This window comes from Polypterus senegalus, chromosome 15, assembly GCF_016835505.1.
Source record: "Polypterus senegalus isolate Bchr_013 chromosome 15, ASM1683550v1, whole genome shotgun sequence".
Taxonomy (NCBI): Eukaryota; Metazoa; Chordata; class Cladistia; order Polypteriformes; family Polypteridae; genus Polypterus; species Polypterus senegalus.
This window is the reverse complement of record NC_053168.1, coordinates 130,874,108-130,891,456: the sequence shown is the minus strand read 5'-3', so window position 1 is coordinate 130,891,456 and position 17,349 is coordinate 130,874,108. Positions and strand designations below refer to the sequence as shown.

The 17,349-nt window shown below is 37.7% G+C and overlaps 1 protein-coding gene across 2 annotated transcripts; it reads left to right on the top strand.

The window, feature by feature from the left end:
* Nucleotides 1–58: 58 nt before the first annotated feature.
* Nucleotides 59–15,387, top strand: cdca8 (cell division cycle associated 8). 2 transcript variants are annotated; one of them, XM_039737432.1, is made up of 11 exons: nucleotides 59–158; nucleotides 3,178–3,268; nucleotides 3,671–3,799; nucleotides 5,053–5,093; nucleotides 5,340–5,412; nucleotides 5,572–5,642; nucleotides 6,849–6,925; nucleotides 7,045–7,140; nucleotides 11,321–11,444; nucleotides 12,057–12,143; nucleotides 14,834–15,387. In XM_039737432.1, exons 2-11 carry the CDS (start codon nucleotides 3,187–3,189, stop codon nucleotides 14,849–14,851), a joined length of 798 nt encoding a protein of 265 aa, XP_039593366.1. In that variant the 5' UTR covers nucleotides 59–158; nucleotides 3,178–3,186; the 3' UTR covers nucleotides 14,852–15,387. The 2 variants fall into 2 exon arrangements, with proteins under 2 accessions (XP_039593366.1, XP_039593367.1); XM_039737433.1 differs by lacking the exon at nucleotides 59–158 and adding an exon at nucleotides 210–312.
* The last annotated feature ends 1,962 nt before the right edge of the window (nucleotides 15,388–17,349 follow it).

Genomic DNA, 17,349 nt, shown 5'->3' with positions numbered 1-17,349 from the left:
TACGTTCATTGGTTGAGATAGTTTACTGTTTGGCAAGGAGGTTGCGTGATTGGTTAAAATCAAAAAAAGAATTCAACACGTTTAAGGCAAGGACAAAAGCAATTGGTCGTCATTCGCTTACAGAAAATTTGAAGTAACCCGCCAGTTTATACCTCCCGGTATGTTTCTTTTTTTCTTTGTTTACTGGAATGCATTGTTTAATTAAATAGGAGAGTTTGGTTAATTTGTCTTAGTAATGTTTTACGCGTGGTACGCTATAAGTGGTGTTATTTGAACCCGGGATTGTCGTATTTTTTACGTTTCCATATAAAGGTACACAGTTGCAGAATGTTACTATTTTTTTTTAACTACAGAGAACATTGTTGATTTTAGTACCATCCAGAAACATTTAAAATATAAATGTAGTCATTTATTAATTTTCTCTCTTTTTAATATTTGTATTATATGGTTTGCGATATCCTCGTTGCTGGGATGAAGTCTTAGGAGAAACATGAATAGATGAGTACTTCTTTGTGGGCCAAATATGACCGTTGCTGTTAAATTATTCGAAGTAAAGGTTGAGAATGATAAAAAAAATCTTCTCAGATTGGAAACATACGAACACAACAAGCCAGTCTCGGTTCATATAGCTGGACGTTTAGTTACATTGTGAATCGCGCGTGGCTACCTTCACTTTATCGGTGGCATTAGTCCTATGCAGGGATTTCGTGTTATGAATAGTATTATTTAGTACTGTATGAAGATATTATTTATTATGCAGTTAATTTGCAGTAGACCAATATTGTTTATCAATTAATTGTGTAATGAAGCTGAACCTCGTGTCAATGATTTCTTCATTAAATTAAAAATGTTAAAGCTTGATGCACTGCATGGAGAGATGGACAAATCGGTTAGCCTCTTCAAAACCCAAGATATTATAAATTCCCTACAGAACAGTTGTGTTGCAAGTCCCGATAGCAATTGAGCAGAGTTTTATTGAAAGCTGCCTCTAAATTAGCTGTGGTTAAGAAAGTGAGAGAAGGTGGCATTTTACTAAAAACACTATGCAAAGTGTCAATTACTGTTATTACTAAGGAAAGTAAAGACCACTCCGATTGTATATCCTGCATGCAAGTCTCACTGCTAAATATTACAATCCTACAGAAATCCTTAGGTAAAAAAATTGAAAAGGTGTTCCCATTTTATAATATCACAAGATCAAACAACTTATTTAAGGCAGGTATCAATTTATGTTTAAATCTGTAAAATAGTCAGTTAAAAATACAATAACATTAATTGAAAATAAATTAATATAGCATTGTTAAAGGAGAGTTAGGATGCAAGGAAAATTGCAGGTAAAGTTCCTAATAGATTATTTGCATTCAGAATTTTCTGTCTGTAAAATCAGTTTCAGATCTCAAGTAAGGGGGGTGTGCGCCAGTGCTCAGCATAATGATGCATGGAGATGGTGTTATCAATGCAGAGTTGCAAAGTGTTTGGGGTCTCTCTGTCAGAAAGCTTAAGATCCAGTTGCAAAGGGTAGTGTTTTAGCCCAACAGTCTCAGCATCCCTATGACCTTCTGAGGGAAGATGGTGTTGAATGCTGAACTGAAGTCTATGGACAGCATTCTAGCATAAGCGTATTTGTTTTGTCCTAATGGGACAGAATTAGATTGAAAGTAGAAGGTATGGCATCCTTGCTGGAAGAATTTGGGCGATAGGCAAACTGGAAAGGGTTATGTGATGGGAGAACTCTGGCTTTCCCAAGACTAGAATTTCGAAGTACTTCATGAGGACTGGTGTGAGTACTATAGAGTAATGGTGCACAAAGTAGAAAAGATCATCGGGACCATTCTACCTTCATGTTTATTGAGCGTTGTATCATGAAAGACCGCATCCACCCTTTTCAGTTTCCTATTCAGCCTTCTTCCATCCAGCAGAAGGTACAATTAGTGTTTAAACCAGTTCTGCAACAGCTTCTACACCTTGGCCGTCCAGACTCTGAACTCTGTGCTGCCAAATGTTAGATCTGCTAATATTAGTCTGTCTCCTGGATTTTTATTTATTTATTTACTTTTACCTATGTTGTCTCAGTTATTAGCTGATGTCTTGATAATTTGTTTTAGATCCCAACACATTTTTGAGTAAAGAGGGGCTTCCTGGCTTCAGTCCTATATGATCTTCCCCTTAATGTTCATGGGTGTCCTCACATATATGATTCACTCTTAAACGATAAGAATTGTACCGAATCTTCTTTATTAATGCCTCTGAGGGTTTTGAAGTTCTGGATTAGGTCCCCACGCAGTCTCCTCTGTTTGAGATTAAACTGGTTTTATTCTCGGAGGAAGAATCATACATTGACATTACCTGGGGAAATTAAAGAAAAGAAAAAAAAAAAACTTGATGAAATAGTCTACCAAAGACTTTGATTTTTGAAGCCAAACCAGAAACTAAAGAAATTAAATACCATAAGACCAAGGTTGCAAAATCCTTATGTATCATTTGTTAAAATCTTATAAACATCCATCCATCCATTTTCAAACCCGCTAAATCCGAATACAGGGTCACAGGGGTCCGCTGGAGCCAATCCCAGCCAACACAGGGCACAAGGCAGGAACCAGTCCAGGACAGGGTGCCAACACACACAAACACACCCACACACCAAGCACACACTAGGGCCATTTTAGAATCGCCAATCCACCTAACCTGCATGTTTTTGGATTGTGGGAGGAAACCGGAGCGCCCGGAGGAAACCCACGCAGACACGGGAGAACATGCAAACTCCACGCAGGGAGGACCCGGGAAGCGAACCCGGGTCTCCTAACTGCGAGGCAGCAGCGCTACCACTGCGCCACCGTGCCGCCCATCTTATAAACAGCTGCTGCAAAATGTTATTGCATTGCATTTGTCACTTACATTGAGGTATCTGGCATTGTGATTTGTATTTAGATTCAATTTATCACATCGTTTAGACTTCATACATGCCCCCCACTCTACAGGAACTCCATTGCCATAAGTCGCTTAGAAAGACAATAATGCTTGTTAATGTGTATTTTTACATTTGAGTGGATGGATGGAGTGTACTTTTTTTTTGCCTTGTGGTTTGAATAATTCAAACTGCGGTTCTTTTGACAGCCAACATCGGGGGGCCTGGTCTTTTAAAAAGTTACATTTTTAATAGGTTTTTTTTTTAAATAGGCATTAAAAATGGGTAAATCTACCAGAGGAAGAAAGAATGCTGAAAAAGAAAGAAAAATGGCAGCTTTCTTAAAAGACTACGACAGTGAAGGTATGTATGTGAATTAATGGGTTTTTACACTGCTCTGGTATCATTGCCAGGTGACTACTCCCAAACATCAATGTTAAAATCTTATAAATGTGCAGGATGTTACAATACTGCATAGCTTACCTTTACTTATTTGGCTGACACCTTTATGCAAGGCTACGTTTCTTTTGGCTTTCCAATTGGAGCCCAGGCAGGTCGAGTGACTTACTCAGGGTCAAATGGTGTCAGTGGTGGGATTTGAATCCACAACCTCAGGGTTTGAAGTCCAAAGCCTTAACACTGCACCACACTGCCTGCCTACATCTTTATGTGTTTAGTAAAGTTGTAACTTGTTTGCTAACTTTTGTAAATGCATGACGTGATGAATACAGTATTTGCTGATTCCTTAAAATTTTCTTTCCACAGTTGAAAGCATATTGGAAGCCTTAAAGGTCAAAAGGGACAATCTTCACAAAGAAGTTGAAAACACATACAACCTTGCCATCATTAAGCTTCCACTAAGTGTACGACAAATGAAGTGGATTGATTATTTTGGTATGTTATCATTCCTGTTTGGAAATCTGCTTGTCCTTGATAATCCGTAAAAGTCGGCATTTTTATGTGACACAAGTGCGCTTGGAGGCTGCGGCTGAGAGGTTAGACTTTGTAAAGAATATCATGTATGATCATTCTGTCCTAAGGACAACAGCATTTGTATCTGGTCATTTACAAGCAATTTTCCATTTGTGCATTTTGCAGTGTTTTAATCATTTTGTTTTATTAGTATAATGTTAACATGTGAAAGCTGCTTGTCAAGGCTAAGGGCATTTCAGCATTTGCTTGTACAGTGGTACCTCTGGTCACAATTTTAATCCGTGCCAAAACTCTGGAGGCAACCCGATTTGGTCGCGACCCGAACGTAATTTCCCCATAAGATTGTATGTAAATACAATTAATCTGTTCCAGACCGTACGAACTGTATGTACTTTAAAGTTTTTTGAGCACAAAATAGTTCTTTATACCATAGAATACACAGTGTAATAGTAAACTAGATGTCAAAACATTGAATAACACTGAGAAAACCTTGAACAACAGAGAAAACTAACATTATAAGAGTTCACGCTAGACCCTTACAAACTGCTCGCTGTAAACACTTTTTTTAAAAAAAAAATAAGTTTTAAGCACAGGGAAAAAAATTAAATGGCACTTCTCTTGCAAAACCTTTCAAATCATCCTCTGCTGGCTTTAAATTCCTCACCTCCGCCACTCGAAGAAGGATTTTTTTTTTCAGCAGATTGCCATGAATCTTTCTGGCTTTCTCGCATGTGATCGCCTCACTTACGCTATCCCCTGCAAGTTACTTCTCGTTCAACCACACTAGCAACAGTTTTTCCACCTCTTCCAGCATTTGAGGCCTCTGCTTGGTTATCATTGTAACTCCTTTTGCAACATCAGCTGCTTTGATACGCAAACAAAAGAAAATGGGGGGAAAAAGAGAATGGGAAATCATTGGTGCGTATGAACCGGAAGGGAAACTGGCCACCAGTATTTTTGTTCGCCACCAGAGGGTGTGATTGTGAACAGATGCAAAATTTTGGCGAACCTTTTGATCGTAACCCAATTTGTACGTGTTCGGAAACGTTCGTGACCGTGAGGTTCTACAGTGCTTCTATTCATGATTCAAATAATCATCTAGGACTGGCTGTTTAAACGGCCAGTTTCATTATTCTGTTTCAAAAAATCATTAATGTTATCAATGAGGATTTAATACATTTTATTTTTTCCCCCTTTCCCCTTCATCAACTCAGCTGCTGGAGGACAATCTAAAGCTTTTGAAGCAGTAGCAAAGGTACGTGTTATTGCTCGCTTTAAAGACATTTTATGTTTACTTGAGTTGCCTGGATTAGAAATGTTCCATTAATATGCAAGCTAAGTGTGGTCTCTGCTTTTTACAAATAGCACAGTGTGTTTTGTAAAATATTCCTGCATACCTCTGTCTCCAAGTGAGTCGATAGAATGTAAATACACACATGGGGCACATCACATACAAATGTGGTTTACGTTGTAACTAACCAAATTTTAATGTGTATTGCAGGCAGAAGCCAATATTGGTGAAGATATAGACTTTATTGCTGAACTCAAGATCCAACAAAAATCAGCACTTAAAGGTTAGCAGAACAACGACTTGCCTAACTAAACATATTTCGCCATTTCTTGTGACAAATTCATATCGCAACACTCTTATCTGATCTCAGATTTATTTATTAGCCTCCTTTCTGTTTTTTATACCTTCTAATTAGTGTTCACGTAACTTGTTTTTTGCTTAGCCGCCTGTAAAAAACACAGTGAAATGGTTTCTGAAGAAGAAAATGTGCCACCGAATTCAATTTTAAAAAAGGTAAGATATGACTTATTTTCATAAGTTACCACAACTGACATTTGTGGCTTTATATTAAGTGCCCATGACTTTGTGCTTGTTTTAAAGTAGCTGTAGTAGTGTGGGTTAAGAATAGGTTTTTAGATTTTAATGCCAAAATCTTTACATGCTTAGAGTTTACCTGAAAATCTAAGCAATTAAAACCTTTTTACTCCAGACAGAAATACTACATTGTTTTTTGTGTAATGTTTGAAAACACTTTTGACAGATTTCTTCTTTGTTTTAATGTGAATCGTTGCCCAACAATTAATATCATAGGTTCAAAATGACCAATTATAGTTTAACCCCAACTGAAGTACTATGATGTTTTTTAAAGTCTGATCCCATTGAACTGAAGCTATTGTTGAGTGGATTGGCTCCTTAACTCTTTCAGGGCTGATGTTGGCTTTGGTTGAAATTCAGGGGTAGAGGATGGTAATGGGCTATAAACTGTGACAAAACTCGCCCTTACGTTTTAGTTTGACTCTCTTTGGTTGACAGTTAGCTTTGTTTATTTGACCTCGATTCCCTGCATGTGCATGAGTAGTGAAGAGCAAACCGCCTCTAAAATGACATCGACATGGGGTGAGACTAAAGCAAATGTGCACAGCAAAATAGTCCATGGACATTTTACGTATTATCGATCAATCGGACTCTGACTTTTCTGACTCTGAGTTTGATGCAAATTATCTGGAGATATCGAAAACGAAAGTGAGGTACCAGCATCAGCCTAACAGTCCCCAGCTGATCATGGTGCTGAACATGTTCGTGTAGCTGATATGCCTACAGCAGCGTCCGCCTAGGAGGACCACCACTTATGATGACAAGAGGTACAAACCATATTGCGTCACACTGTGACTGCCACCGTGGCTCGCCTGCTGTGTGAATTTAGAGGTAGCTGGTCCGCCGTGCATTCCTGCTGGCCATTGAGCAACCCTCGTTTAGCCAAGGATGCCGAACGCGCCAACAGCAGTCTTGATTTATGTTTGAAACTAATGCATTGTGTGCTTTTCAGAAAACTGTGTTTTTTGGAAAAAATATTCAGCCCTCAAAGTGTAAATATGTTGTGTGTGTGTGTGTTTCTTTTTTAGTGTTAATACTATGGTACAGTGTCATGTCATATTTTAATTTTTCTTGTCATGTAGTATCCACCATTGTCTCATTAAACTAAACAAATTTGTATTTTAGGTGAAACCAAGCACCAAGAAGCCTCCAACGTCTAAGAAAAAAGACCTATCCGTGAAACAGAGTTCTGGCATTAGAAAGTATGTATTATAAACTTGCTTGTAGGTTGATATTTTGCTCATATGTTGGCTTTTTTATTAAGAGAACTTTTCAAACCATTTTAATGCAATATATATATATATATATATTTTTTCATCAGGTCTAACAGAAAACCTCTAACTACACCTGCTAGAGCTACACAGGATGATTCTATAATGGGACTGACAACTTTTGGTACAACACAACTTGAGCGAAGGTAGGGATGTCATAACTGACAGCACTAGCAAGGATGACCATCACAGATTAAGGGTTTGCAATATTGTGGTAAAATGTTTTGCTACAGCATAAGTCTGTCAGATTAGCACAAAAATAAGGTTAGAATATTTAAATTAAAAATAAGTAAATATTCCCATATATACACTCTTACATTTAAGTACATCTGCTTACATTTAACATGCAGACTCATTAATGTGTGTTTGTAATTTTTTTTTTTTAATTATTATTATGGTAACATCCTCACTGGAGTCTACAGCAAGAACAAACACTGGGGGGGAAAGGAGGTGATATCTTGCAGTACTAGGGCAACTGCAGCTTAAAAACTTGTACAAGAGACATCAAAGTCAGCAAGCATCTGCACCGCCATATTTTGTTCAGTTTAGTACAAATGGCTGGGTGTGAAAATCCTCTTCAGGACAGCAAGCCATAACAGCAGCCATGAAAAGGGAGCTGAAGTCTTAAAGGGTTGAATGCACTGGGACTATACTTTGCTACAGTATTTTTTTATTTGTACATTTGCATATCATGAACTGCTTATAACACTGTTGCACAGGCACCAAAACTGAGCTGGAGTCCTATAGTGCAAACGTATTGTGACGTGCCTTGCTGCCAAACGGGCACAGCCAGAGCTTTTTAAGATCAGGAGGAATAATGGGTCTGTTAGTAAGAATAGTGAGCAAAGATGAGGCGGGCAGTAGTTGGGTGCCATTTATATTGCAACATTCAGATTAAAGAGCCAGTCAGCAGTTTTGGGCTCACCCAGAAAAATAGGATCATCACAATATCAAGTCAAGGTCTACTTTACAGATGCAGCAATATTTTAATAAAGGTAGCCTGAGTTATTTTAATTAAACTTCCTTGCTTTAGGCATTCTGTGTCAAAGGAGCAGCCACGTACTATGGAGACTAATTGTGGGACAAGGCAGGTTGAGTGACGAGTCTCTTTTTAAAGTTGAAGTTTTAAAGCGTTGTAATAAAAGGAGCATCATTATTAAGACGGTCTTGGCATTAAACAGGAGTCTGATGCAAAAAATGATATTTTTAGGGCACAGGAGAAGCGTATTTATTTATGTTTACTTCAAACTCTACTTTGTATATACCATCACATCTGTAGACCTTAAAGTGGGGGACCACATGCAACTGATGAAAAACAAATACTCCACTTGAGTGAATTGTGTAAACAAATGAAAATCAAAAACATCTCAGAATGATAATATACACTCACCTAAAGGATTATTAGGAACACCATACTAATACGGTGTTTGACCCCCTTTCGCCTTCAGAATTGCCTTAATTCTACGTGGCATTGATTCAACAAGGTGCTGAAAGCATTCTTTAGAAATGTTGGCCCATATTGATAGGATAGCATCTTGCAGTTGATGGAGATTTGTGGGATGCACATCCAGGGCACGAAGCTCCCGTTCCACCACATCCCAAAGATGCTCTATTGGGTTGAGATCTGGTGACTGTGGGGGCCATTTTAGTACTGTGAACTCATTGCCATGTTCAAGAAACCAATTTGAAATGATTCGAGCTTTGTGACATGGTGCATTATCCTGCTGGAAGTAGCCATCAGAGGATGGGTACATGGTGGTCATGAAGGGATGGACATGGTCAGAAACAATGCTCAGGTAGCCCGTGGCATTTAAACGATGCCCAATTGGCACTAAGGGGCCTAAAGTGTGCCAAGAAAACATCCCCCACACCATTACACCACCACCACCAGCCTGTACAGTGGTAACGAGGCATGATGGATCCATGTTCTCATTCTGTTTACGCCAAATTCTGACTCTACAATTTGAATGTCTCAACAGAAATCGAGACTCCTCAGACCAGGCAACATTTTTCCAGTCTTCAACTGTCCAATTTTGGTGAGCTCGTGCAAATTGTAGCCTCTTTTTCCTATTTGTAGTGGAGATGAGTGGTACCCGGTGGGGTCTTCTGCTGTTGTAGCCCATCTGCTTCAAGGTTGTGTGTGTTGTGGCTTCACAAATGCTTTGCTGCATACCTCGGTTGTAACGAGTGGTTATTTCAGTCAAAGTTGCTCTTCTGTCGGCTTGAATCAGTCGGCCCATTCTCCTCTGACCTCTAGCATCAACAAGGCATTTTCGCCCACAGGACTGCCGCATACTGGATCTTTTCCCCTTTTCACACCATTCTTTGTAAACCCTAGAAATGGTTGTGCGTGCAAATCCCAGTAACTGAGCAGATTGTGAAATACTCAGACCGGCCCGTCTGGCACCAACAACCATGCCACGCTCAAAATTTCTTAAATCACCTTTCTTTCCCATTCTGACATTCAGTTTGGAGTTCAGGAGATTGTCTTGACCAGGACCACACCCCTGAATGCATTGAAGCAACTGCCATGTGATCGGTTGATTAGATAATTGCATTGATGAGAAATTGAACAGGTGTTCCTAATAGTCCTTTAGGCGAGTGTATATTTAAATTTCACATGATTAATCATTTCAGTTTGGAAGAATACACTTTTCTTGTAAAATTGTTTTACAATGCCCATCAATAAAAGCCCAGCCACTAGGAAAAGCTGAAAAAAGTAGGACTTGATGGAATGTAGGAACGTTTTACTCATGGATAAATTGTGTATAACATGTTTCAGAGTAAGCAGCCCTGACGATATCATATTATTACCTATTCATTATTTTTTTCCAGGGCAGCTTACATTTGAGATACAATTGGTTACATTTTTTTTTTTTCCTCTGTTTTTGTTTTTTCCAAGTTGCGCACCAGCAGATGAATGTGCATTGGTCATGCTCACGCAGCATCAGTAACATTATTTGAGCCTACAAACTCAGGGTTTTAATTCCAAAGCCTAAACCTCTACGTTGTCGGGCAATCGGTGCGCCGTGGAATTTTCTAGGGGCGCCGCGAAAACTTTTGGTTGATTTTAAAAAGATAATGTTTAAAAATATATATTTTATGTTGGAAAAACGGATAACGGAGCACTTACGGAAAGTCTAAGAAACGCGAGAGTCTTCAAATGATTGCCAAGGAAATGCGTGTCTGTCTTTCGAAAATTGATCCTTGCATCAATCTCATATGTGCTGAAAAACAATCTCAACATTCACATTAATTAAATTTAAGATTTGTTCTTTGATTCCTTTATTAATGTCTTTCAAACTTGTAAAATTAACTATTTTTATTGTGTCGTCACGACTTTATTTATGGGCATTCCCTCAGGTGCGCCGTGAAAGAAAATTTTTGGACTTAGTGCGCCGCAACTCGAAAAAGGTTGCCTTTAACTGCTCTACAACATGCTTAGCCCTTTTTTGTGCACAGACAAGTACTTGGTTACATAGTACTTCTGCTGCAACAGATTAACTGATGCCCATTGTCTTAGGCCATTTTATAGTTGGTTTATTTATACCTGTACTTGGGAGCCGTATGAATTTAAAAATATAAAATGTATTATTGCCTCACAGCTTGAGCGTCAATGATCCAAATCTCGGAGGAACTGCCCGTATGATGTTCACATGTTGTTGTGTTAGCAAGTTTTTCATCAGAAGCTCCAGTTTTCCTTTCACATCACTAAGATATGTATGTTAATCGAACTGGCAAATCTAAACTGGTCTAGTATGGGTGTACTGGGAAATCTTCTATAGCCTGGCACCCCATTCACATTTGTACTATGATCACACTGTTCCTGGATTAAAAATGGCAGTTGAGTTTATGTAGTAAATTAGATTAAATTTACTATCCTTCACTGCTCCAAAGTGCATTTTAACTGAAAACTGAGAAAACACGGTGCAGCTCTTAGGACTGCTGTTTATCTTTATTGAACCCTGCATTTGGACTTGCACACCTGTCCAGAGTTGGTTTTTCCTTGTACCTGGGGTGCTGCTGGGTTAAGTGGTGGTCGTTTGTGAACATGAATTACAGGTTTAAAAAAAGAAAGGGAAAGGAATGAAATTTAGTCCATCCATTTACACATGCAAAGGTGATAGATACTTTTAGCCAATTAGGATCAAATGTCAAGGCCCACTGGTATCTGACCTGCATGGTGCACCATCTGACTCTGGTGGACTAAATGTAGATGATAATGGCAGACACATAACGAACGTATAGAACTGATTTCTGCTGCTGTTTTCCTGTGGCAATGATTAGAAAAACAATGTTACCAGTAAAATTTTGTTTCTTATCCAGGTTCATGACTTCAACGGTAAATAATACTAAGGGACGCAGGAAAAAGGCTGGTAACGTGACGATAAACGAGAGCTCTGTTTTAGAAAATGAAGTATTCATCAATATTCCTATGAAAAATGGAGAGGTAAGTAACAATAAATCATGTCCATCTCTAATGTTCTTGCAATGTTTTTATTCTATTTTGGTTAGTAAAATTAGTGGTGCGAGTTAATATTAAGCTATAAATTTTACAAGCTCTCACAGTTCATCTTAACTGTGGAGGATTTACTTAAGATAACTTTAAACTGCGTCTAAAATTTCTCTTTCTCATGGGTGGGGGTCGATTTGTTTCAAACCAGTTTTGTTAAACTTGACTTGCACGTATGGAATGTTTTCTGATTTTAATAAAATAAAATCCAAAAATAAATTCAGTTGATTAGTCTTTTTTTGTTTTTGTTTTTTTAAACATAATAAATTGCAAGCTTGATATTGATAAACCCCAGCTTTATTCACGCCTGAGGTAAATGCTGGTTTAGGGTCTGCAATACTAGGGAAACTGCATCATTTATTTTTCCTTCTTTGACCCTGTAAACCTGAATTAAATGAAGTGGATTTGAGAATATTTTTTGTACATGGTATAAGTAAAGACATATATTTGAATATTTTAAGACCAGTTAAATCAGTAAATTTAACCTAAACCTGTTATTGGTCGTTTTTTGTAACAGTGTATTTATGAAATCTTTTTATTTGTCTTCAGAGTATTCACATCTCTGCAAATGAAATGCATACATTTGATCCTGCACAGCTTGATCCTCAGACTTTAGGGACCCTCAAAATGCTATTGGTACGTGGACAATTCTTGTTTTCTGTAAAAATAAAAGGTTTAAAATTATGGCAGACAAGCACATTTATCGTAGTCTTTTTCTTTGGGGGATTAGTTTGGACAAAATTGAATAAATACACAAATGTTTTGTGAAATGGGATAAAATAAAAACAAAGCCACAATGAAATTGCAAGCATAAATCATTCTCATGAAAGTGTTGCTTATTTATGGTTTTAATTATTTCTTCATTAATCAATATTTGCACGCAACATGAAATACGCCTGTCATCTTCACTTGTCGAAGTTGAGAGGGTGGGCTTGTAGAGAGGGGTTGCGTCGTACACTGATACTGAAAAACACATTTTTTTTTTATTTTACAGAGGTGTAGTACCGGTATTTCAGTACTGAAAATAAATACGTTTTCGAGCACTCAATCATTTATTACTGTGATTCAAACTCAATGTTGCATGAACCGTAAGATCAAATCACCAATGGGGGACCACCCTCCCAAAATCCACTCTTCGAAAGCATATATATTTATGTAGCTATGTTGCAGGCTGATATCGATCATCGATGTCATGTTACTTGTACAGCTGGTACTGATACTTTTTATTTATTTATTTATTTATTTTTATAATCCCTCTTTATGCCAATTTTATGTCCTATATTAAAATGTACCACACGCGTTAACTGTTCATTTTTTTTGAACAAAATGAAATTCTGTAGGCTTATTGTTTAGTGGCCATAAAATACTAAAATAAAATTTCCTTTAAAATACATAGCTTTAAATAAATAAATGTACAAAAATATTTATCCATAATAATGCCATTTATGCCATATGTATTATTTATCCATAATACATATGGCATAAAAGAAAATGTTTCTCATAATTACAAGCTGCCATATTCAGGTATTTTTCCCTGTAATCTACCAATCAGAAATAAGGCTTAATTAAAAACAGAAGTTTTCACCATTTCTCTGACAATCAATTTAATTGACATTGGCAGTTAAACAGTAAATGTACATGCCGCTATAGGTTTAAATAATTTAAAATGAGTAATTGCACTTTTATTTTATTTCAACATATCCTGTATTTATACAGGGTTTTTTTTTTTTCTTCTTCAGTGTATCAGCAAGATATTCGTAATTCTTGAGGTGTAATTCTAAAATATGGCTTACCATTTTAATTACGTTTTTTTTTTTTTACCCAAAATTATGCTGTGTGACACAGGGTAACAAATAATAAGCACAGTACAAACATTTAACAAATGCCTATTTACTAAACAGAAATTTCAAATTTGTCTTTTTCCCCAATTAAAAATGTAAGCTGCTGCATTTTAAACAAACACGCTGCCCAAACTGGAGTGGTGTCCATTTTCATTTAAAGGACAAAACGAGAGGTCTGAATTACTTAAAGTACGAGGAAAGTTGAAAAAGTTTCCACACTTTTTTTTTTTTTTTTAACTCTATTAAGAATTTCAAAAACCGATTACAACACTTTTCTACATAGTCGCCAACGAAAATATAAAAGTGCCGAAACTTCGTGCCGTCTGTGTAGTTGCACAGGATGACTTCTCCGACTGCTTTTCAGTTTTCTTTAACGTAAAGGCTTCTACACCACTCGCCTCTTGTTCACTGATAAAACAAGCTTCCACTCGCTGCTCTTTATTTACACTGCGCGAAGTTTACTGCAATAGTTAAAAAAAATAAAAAAATACACACGCTGGCAGCTGGCTCAACTAAAAGAGCATTACAACGAGTACCGTAAAGCTTAGCAAAAGCAGAGGCTGAAAAATATTGTTTTTTGTGATTGGCCAATCAAGCCTTTTTTTAATAGTGAAAAGTGGCCAGTTTCAATTGGGGCTGATCAATGGGAGCATCTGGAATTGCAGACTCCAAGGGTGAGAGTCCCCAACCTTGTAATGATTTATAGAATACGGCGGAGCAGGGGCCATGCAGGCTTACTGGCCTGCCTCAATATTGTTTTGGTGTCAGAAGTAAGGTCTGAAAGATGGCATCAATGCAGAAGTCAAAACTTGAATACACATCACTCTGTGAATTGTACATCGAGTAGATGCTTACCATTGCAACTTTGTGTACGCCTGTAAGTCGGTGGACTGCCAAGGCAAGCAAAGAAAAAAAAACGAAACCACTGTCCAGAATTTCAGCACAAAGCGGCTCCTTGAATTCATCGTCCTCTCGGGAGTCTTCATCTGCCATGTGATGCCTGCTTATAAACGTAGCACTTGATGGCCGGAGATTTATTTCATTTTTAATTCTTCCGACTGTTCAAAACAAAGTATTTGCTAGAGCTCACCCCACTTGACTCTGATGGGTGAAAAGATCGTTTTCATTTCAGGGCATATTTCATTGTTGTGTGGGGTCACAAAATCAAATAAATGAAGAAATGAGCAACATAGATATTTCTTTCCCTGACCCGTTGAATTCCTTATGCATCCGTATCGCTGCTGTTTTCTTTATTGTCATATTTCAAAATTGCACACCACTGACTCCCACCAGGAAAAGTGGTTTCAGAAAATAAGATGGAACTTCACAAAACATTTGACTTATTTGTGTATATGCTTAATTATAATTGTGTAGTAAAGAATATAAAAAAATATCGTTATAATGGAGTTTTGTTCAAGTTGGTCTTAAATGTGTTTCTTTTTCTTAAAGTGATCCTCGTGACTTTTTGTTTTTTCTCTTTTTCAGGAATGGCTTACAAAATGAAGAGCACCAAGACTTGATGATCTCTTCAAGAAAACAAAATGTATATAAATCTTTTAACTCAATCCTGTTAAAACCATTAATCTTTTTTAATATATATATTTTTTAAACTTCTAAACACGTTTCAACGTGTAAAAGAATTTATCATGTTTGTGTATTTATATATACACGAAGAGACGCGTTTTCTTAAGTTTGTATTGGTTTAGTTCGGACTTTTTTAAAAAATGAAAAATACCAGTAATGGGCTATTTTTTTTTTTTTTTAATACTTACTCCTCAGTTCTTTTCTCCGACTGAATAAGTTTTAGAATATTTCATGGCTTTGTGTTTTAGTTTTGCGGATTTACATGTTAGAAATGTATGCACTGTAATTACCGCCTCGCATCTGATACTTTTTCGTGAATATACTTTATGAATACTATATGTATATTTGTGAATGGTTTTTCATAGAACTGCAATATTATAAAAACAAAGACAATTTACAACAAAACGTCAAGCACGCCAGTTGTAAATATTGTATTAAATTTGTGCAAAGAAGGAGCTGTTCAGAGTTTGTCATTGTATTCATTTAGGATACGTTTAAAATGGCAATGCCAGGTAGGTGAATGTCTACTGAAGGCTTTGCTGCTTTAACATTTTACTTCACCTTTGGCTTTGTACATTGTGGACGTCTCTGGACGATCAGATTATGAAGAGCGCCTACACGCGTGTGTGTGTGTGACAAGTTGAATGGTTTACTGTCTCTGTCTGCCTTTCTAATTTCCTAAATTAATGCTGTTGGCGACGTGTATTTGGCTGTATGGGTAACTTTGCAGGCCCTCGCTTAAACAGTAAAAATGTTTTTAGTTGAGTTATGAGGGTTCTTGAAACACTTTCAATAAAATGAGTGCATATAAACAATTTGTAACGTCATAACCATTAGAAATAAGTAGATTTTGCAAGCTTAGATACTCTGAAATGTGGAGGTAATGTCAAGTCTGTTCAAGCAGAAGGTCGATCGATTTTTCACAAACTGGCGGTAAAGAAACAATATTTCAGTTAATTTCTGTTTCTCATCCTTTTGTCCAAGTAATTTATGATACAAAAATAGCTGGATTGGTTAAAATATATATATATATTTATTGCTGACTTACAGCATTCTACACATTGTCACCTTCTATATACTCACCCTCCCGATCTACAGACGTATCTTTCATTGATTGAAGCAGAGCTGGAAGTCTTCTTGCTTGAGGCTCTTCAACAGGCTTGCCGTTTTTTGTCTTCACGTCATCCATTGAAGTAAAATGTGTTCCCTTCTGTTCACTTTTTTGATTTTTAGGAACAAGAAAAAAAATCGCAGAGCGCTAAATCAGGTGATTAGGGAGGCTGATAAAGGACAGGAATGTTTTTGTCCGTCAAAAACCGCTTTATGGAAAAAGAGAAATTTGATGTTGATTCGCTGTTGGATTTATTGATTTATTCGCGGCAACTCGTGTAGAGATTGTTGTGCAAATACTGACTGGGCTATTCACAGGATATACATCGCCGGTCAGCGGTTTGAGAGGGCGGCGTGTAGGAGGGGATATAGTTCTATGGTTCACGTCCGGCCGACCTCCAGGCGGTTTTCCAGGAAAGCCCCAAGCCCAGTCTGGATATTTTTGTGTCTCACCTCATATTCTTAGGTTAAAATAGACATTTAACAAATTATTGGTTTATATATTAAAAAAAAAATGTAAAGCAAGACTGCACAGGTAAGTACAAGGATCAAAGCTTTTGGGCAGAGCCATCCATCACCGGGATAGCGAACCAATCATGTGTAATACGTTGAGGCCTGAAATGTTTGACTTAAATAACAGCCCGTCTGAGGGACCAGAGATACGTTGGCGAGAGGAATACCAATACTCGTGCATCGTTCAGACTGCGAAATATTAAAGCTGCTCTGGACAATGTCTACTTTTCACATTAATAATTTTCATTAAGCTTTCTAAGGCTGTATTCTATTTTCTTCTACTGATATTTTTACTGGGCAGCATGCTGCCTCGCAGTTAGGAGAACCCGGGTCCTCCCTGCGTGGGGTTTGCATGTTCTCCCCGAGTCTGCGCGGGTTTCCTCCCACAGTCCAAAGACATGCGGTGGGTTGGCACCCTGCCCAGGATTGGTTCCTGCCTTGTGCCCTGTGTTGGCTGGGATTGGCTCCAGCAGACCCCCATGACCCTGTGTTCGGATTCAGTGGGTTGGATAATGGATGGATATTTTTACTTTTAATAAATACGTTTATTTTAAATTTCTGTACTTTGTCTTTATATCTATTGTGACTGAGCGATCTAATCCTGGTGTAGGGGAGATTGCTACTATTCTTTTTTCCCCACAGGTATATCAGACTGAGGGGGACACCCCGGTAGGAGGAGAGTGACAGTTCAGTAGAAGGTAAGGTGGTGTTGGTTGGTAAGTGGCACATAACCAAAGGGTGCGTCAACCTTCATGCACCTAGGATAGTTTTGGGTCAGGAATATCTCTGGGGAC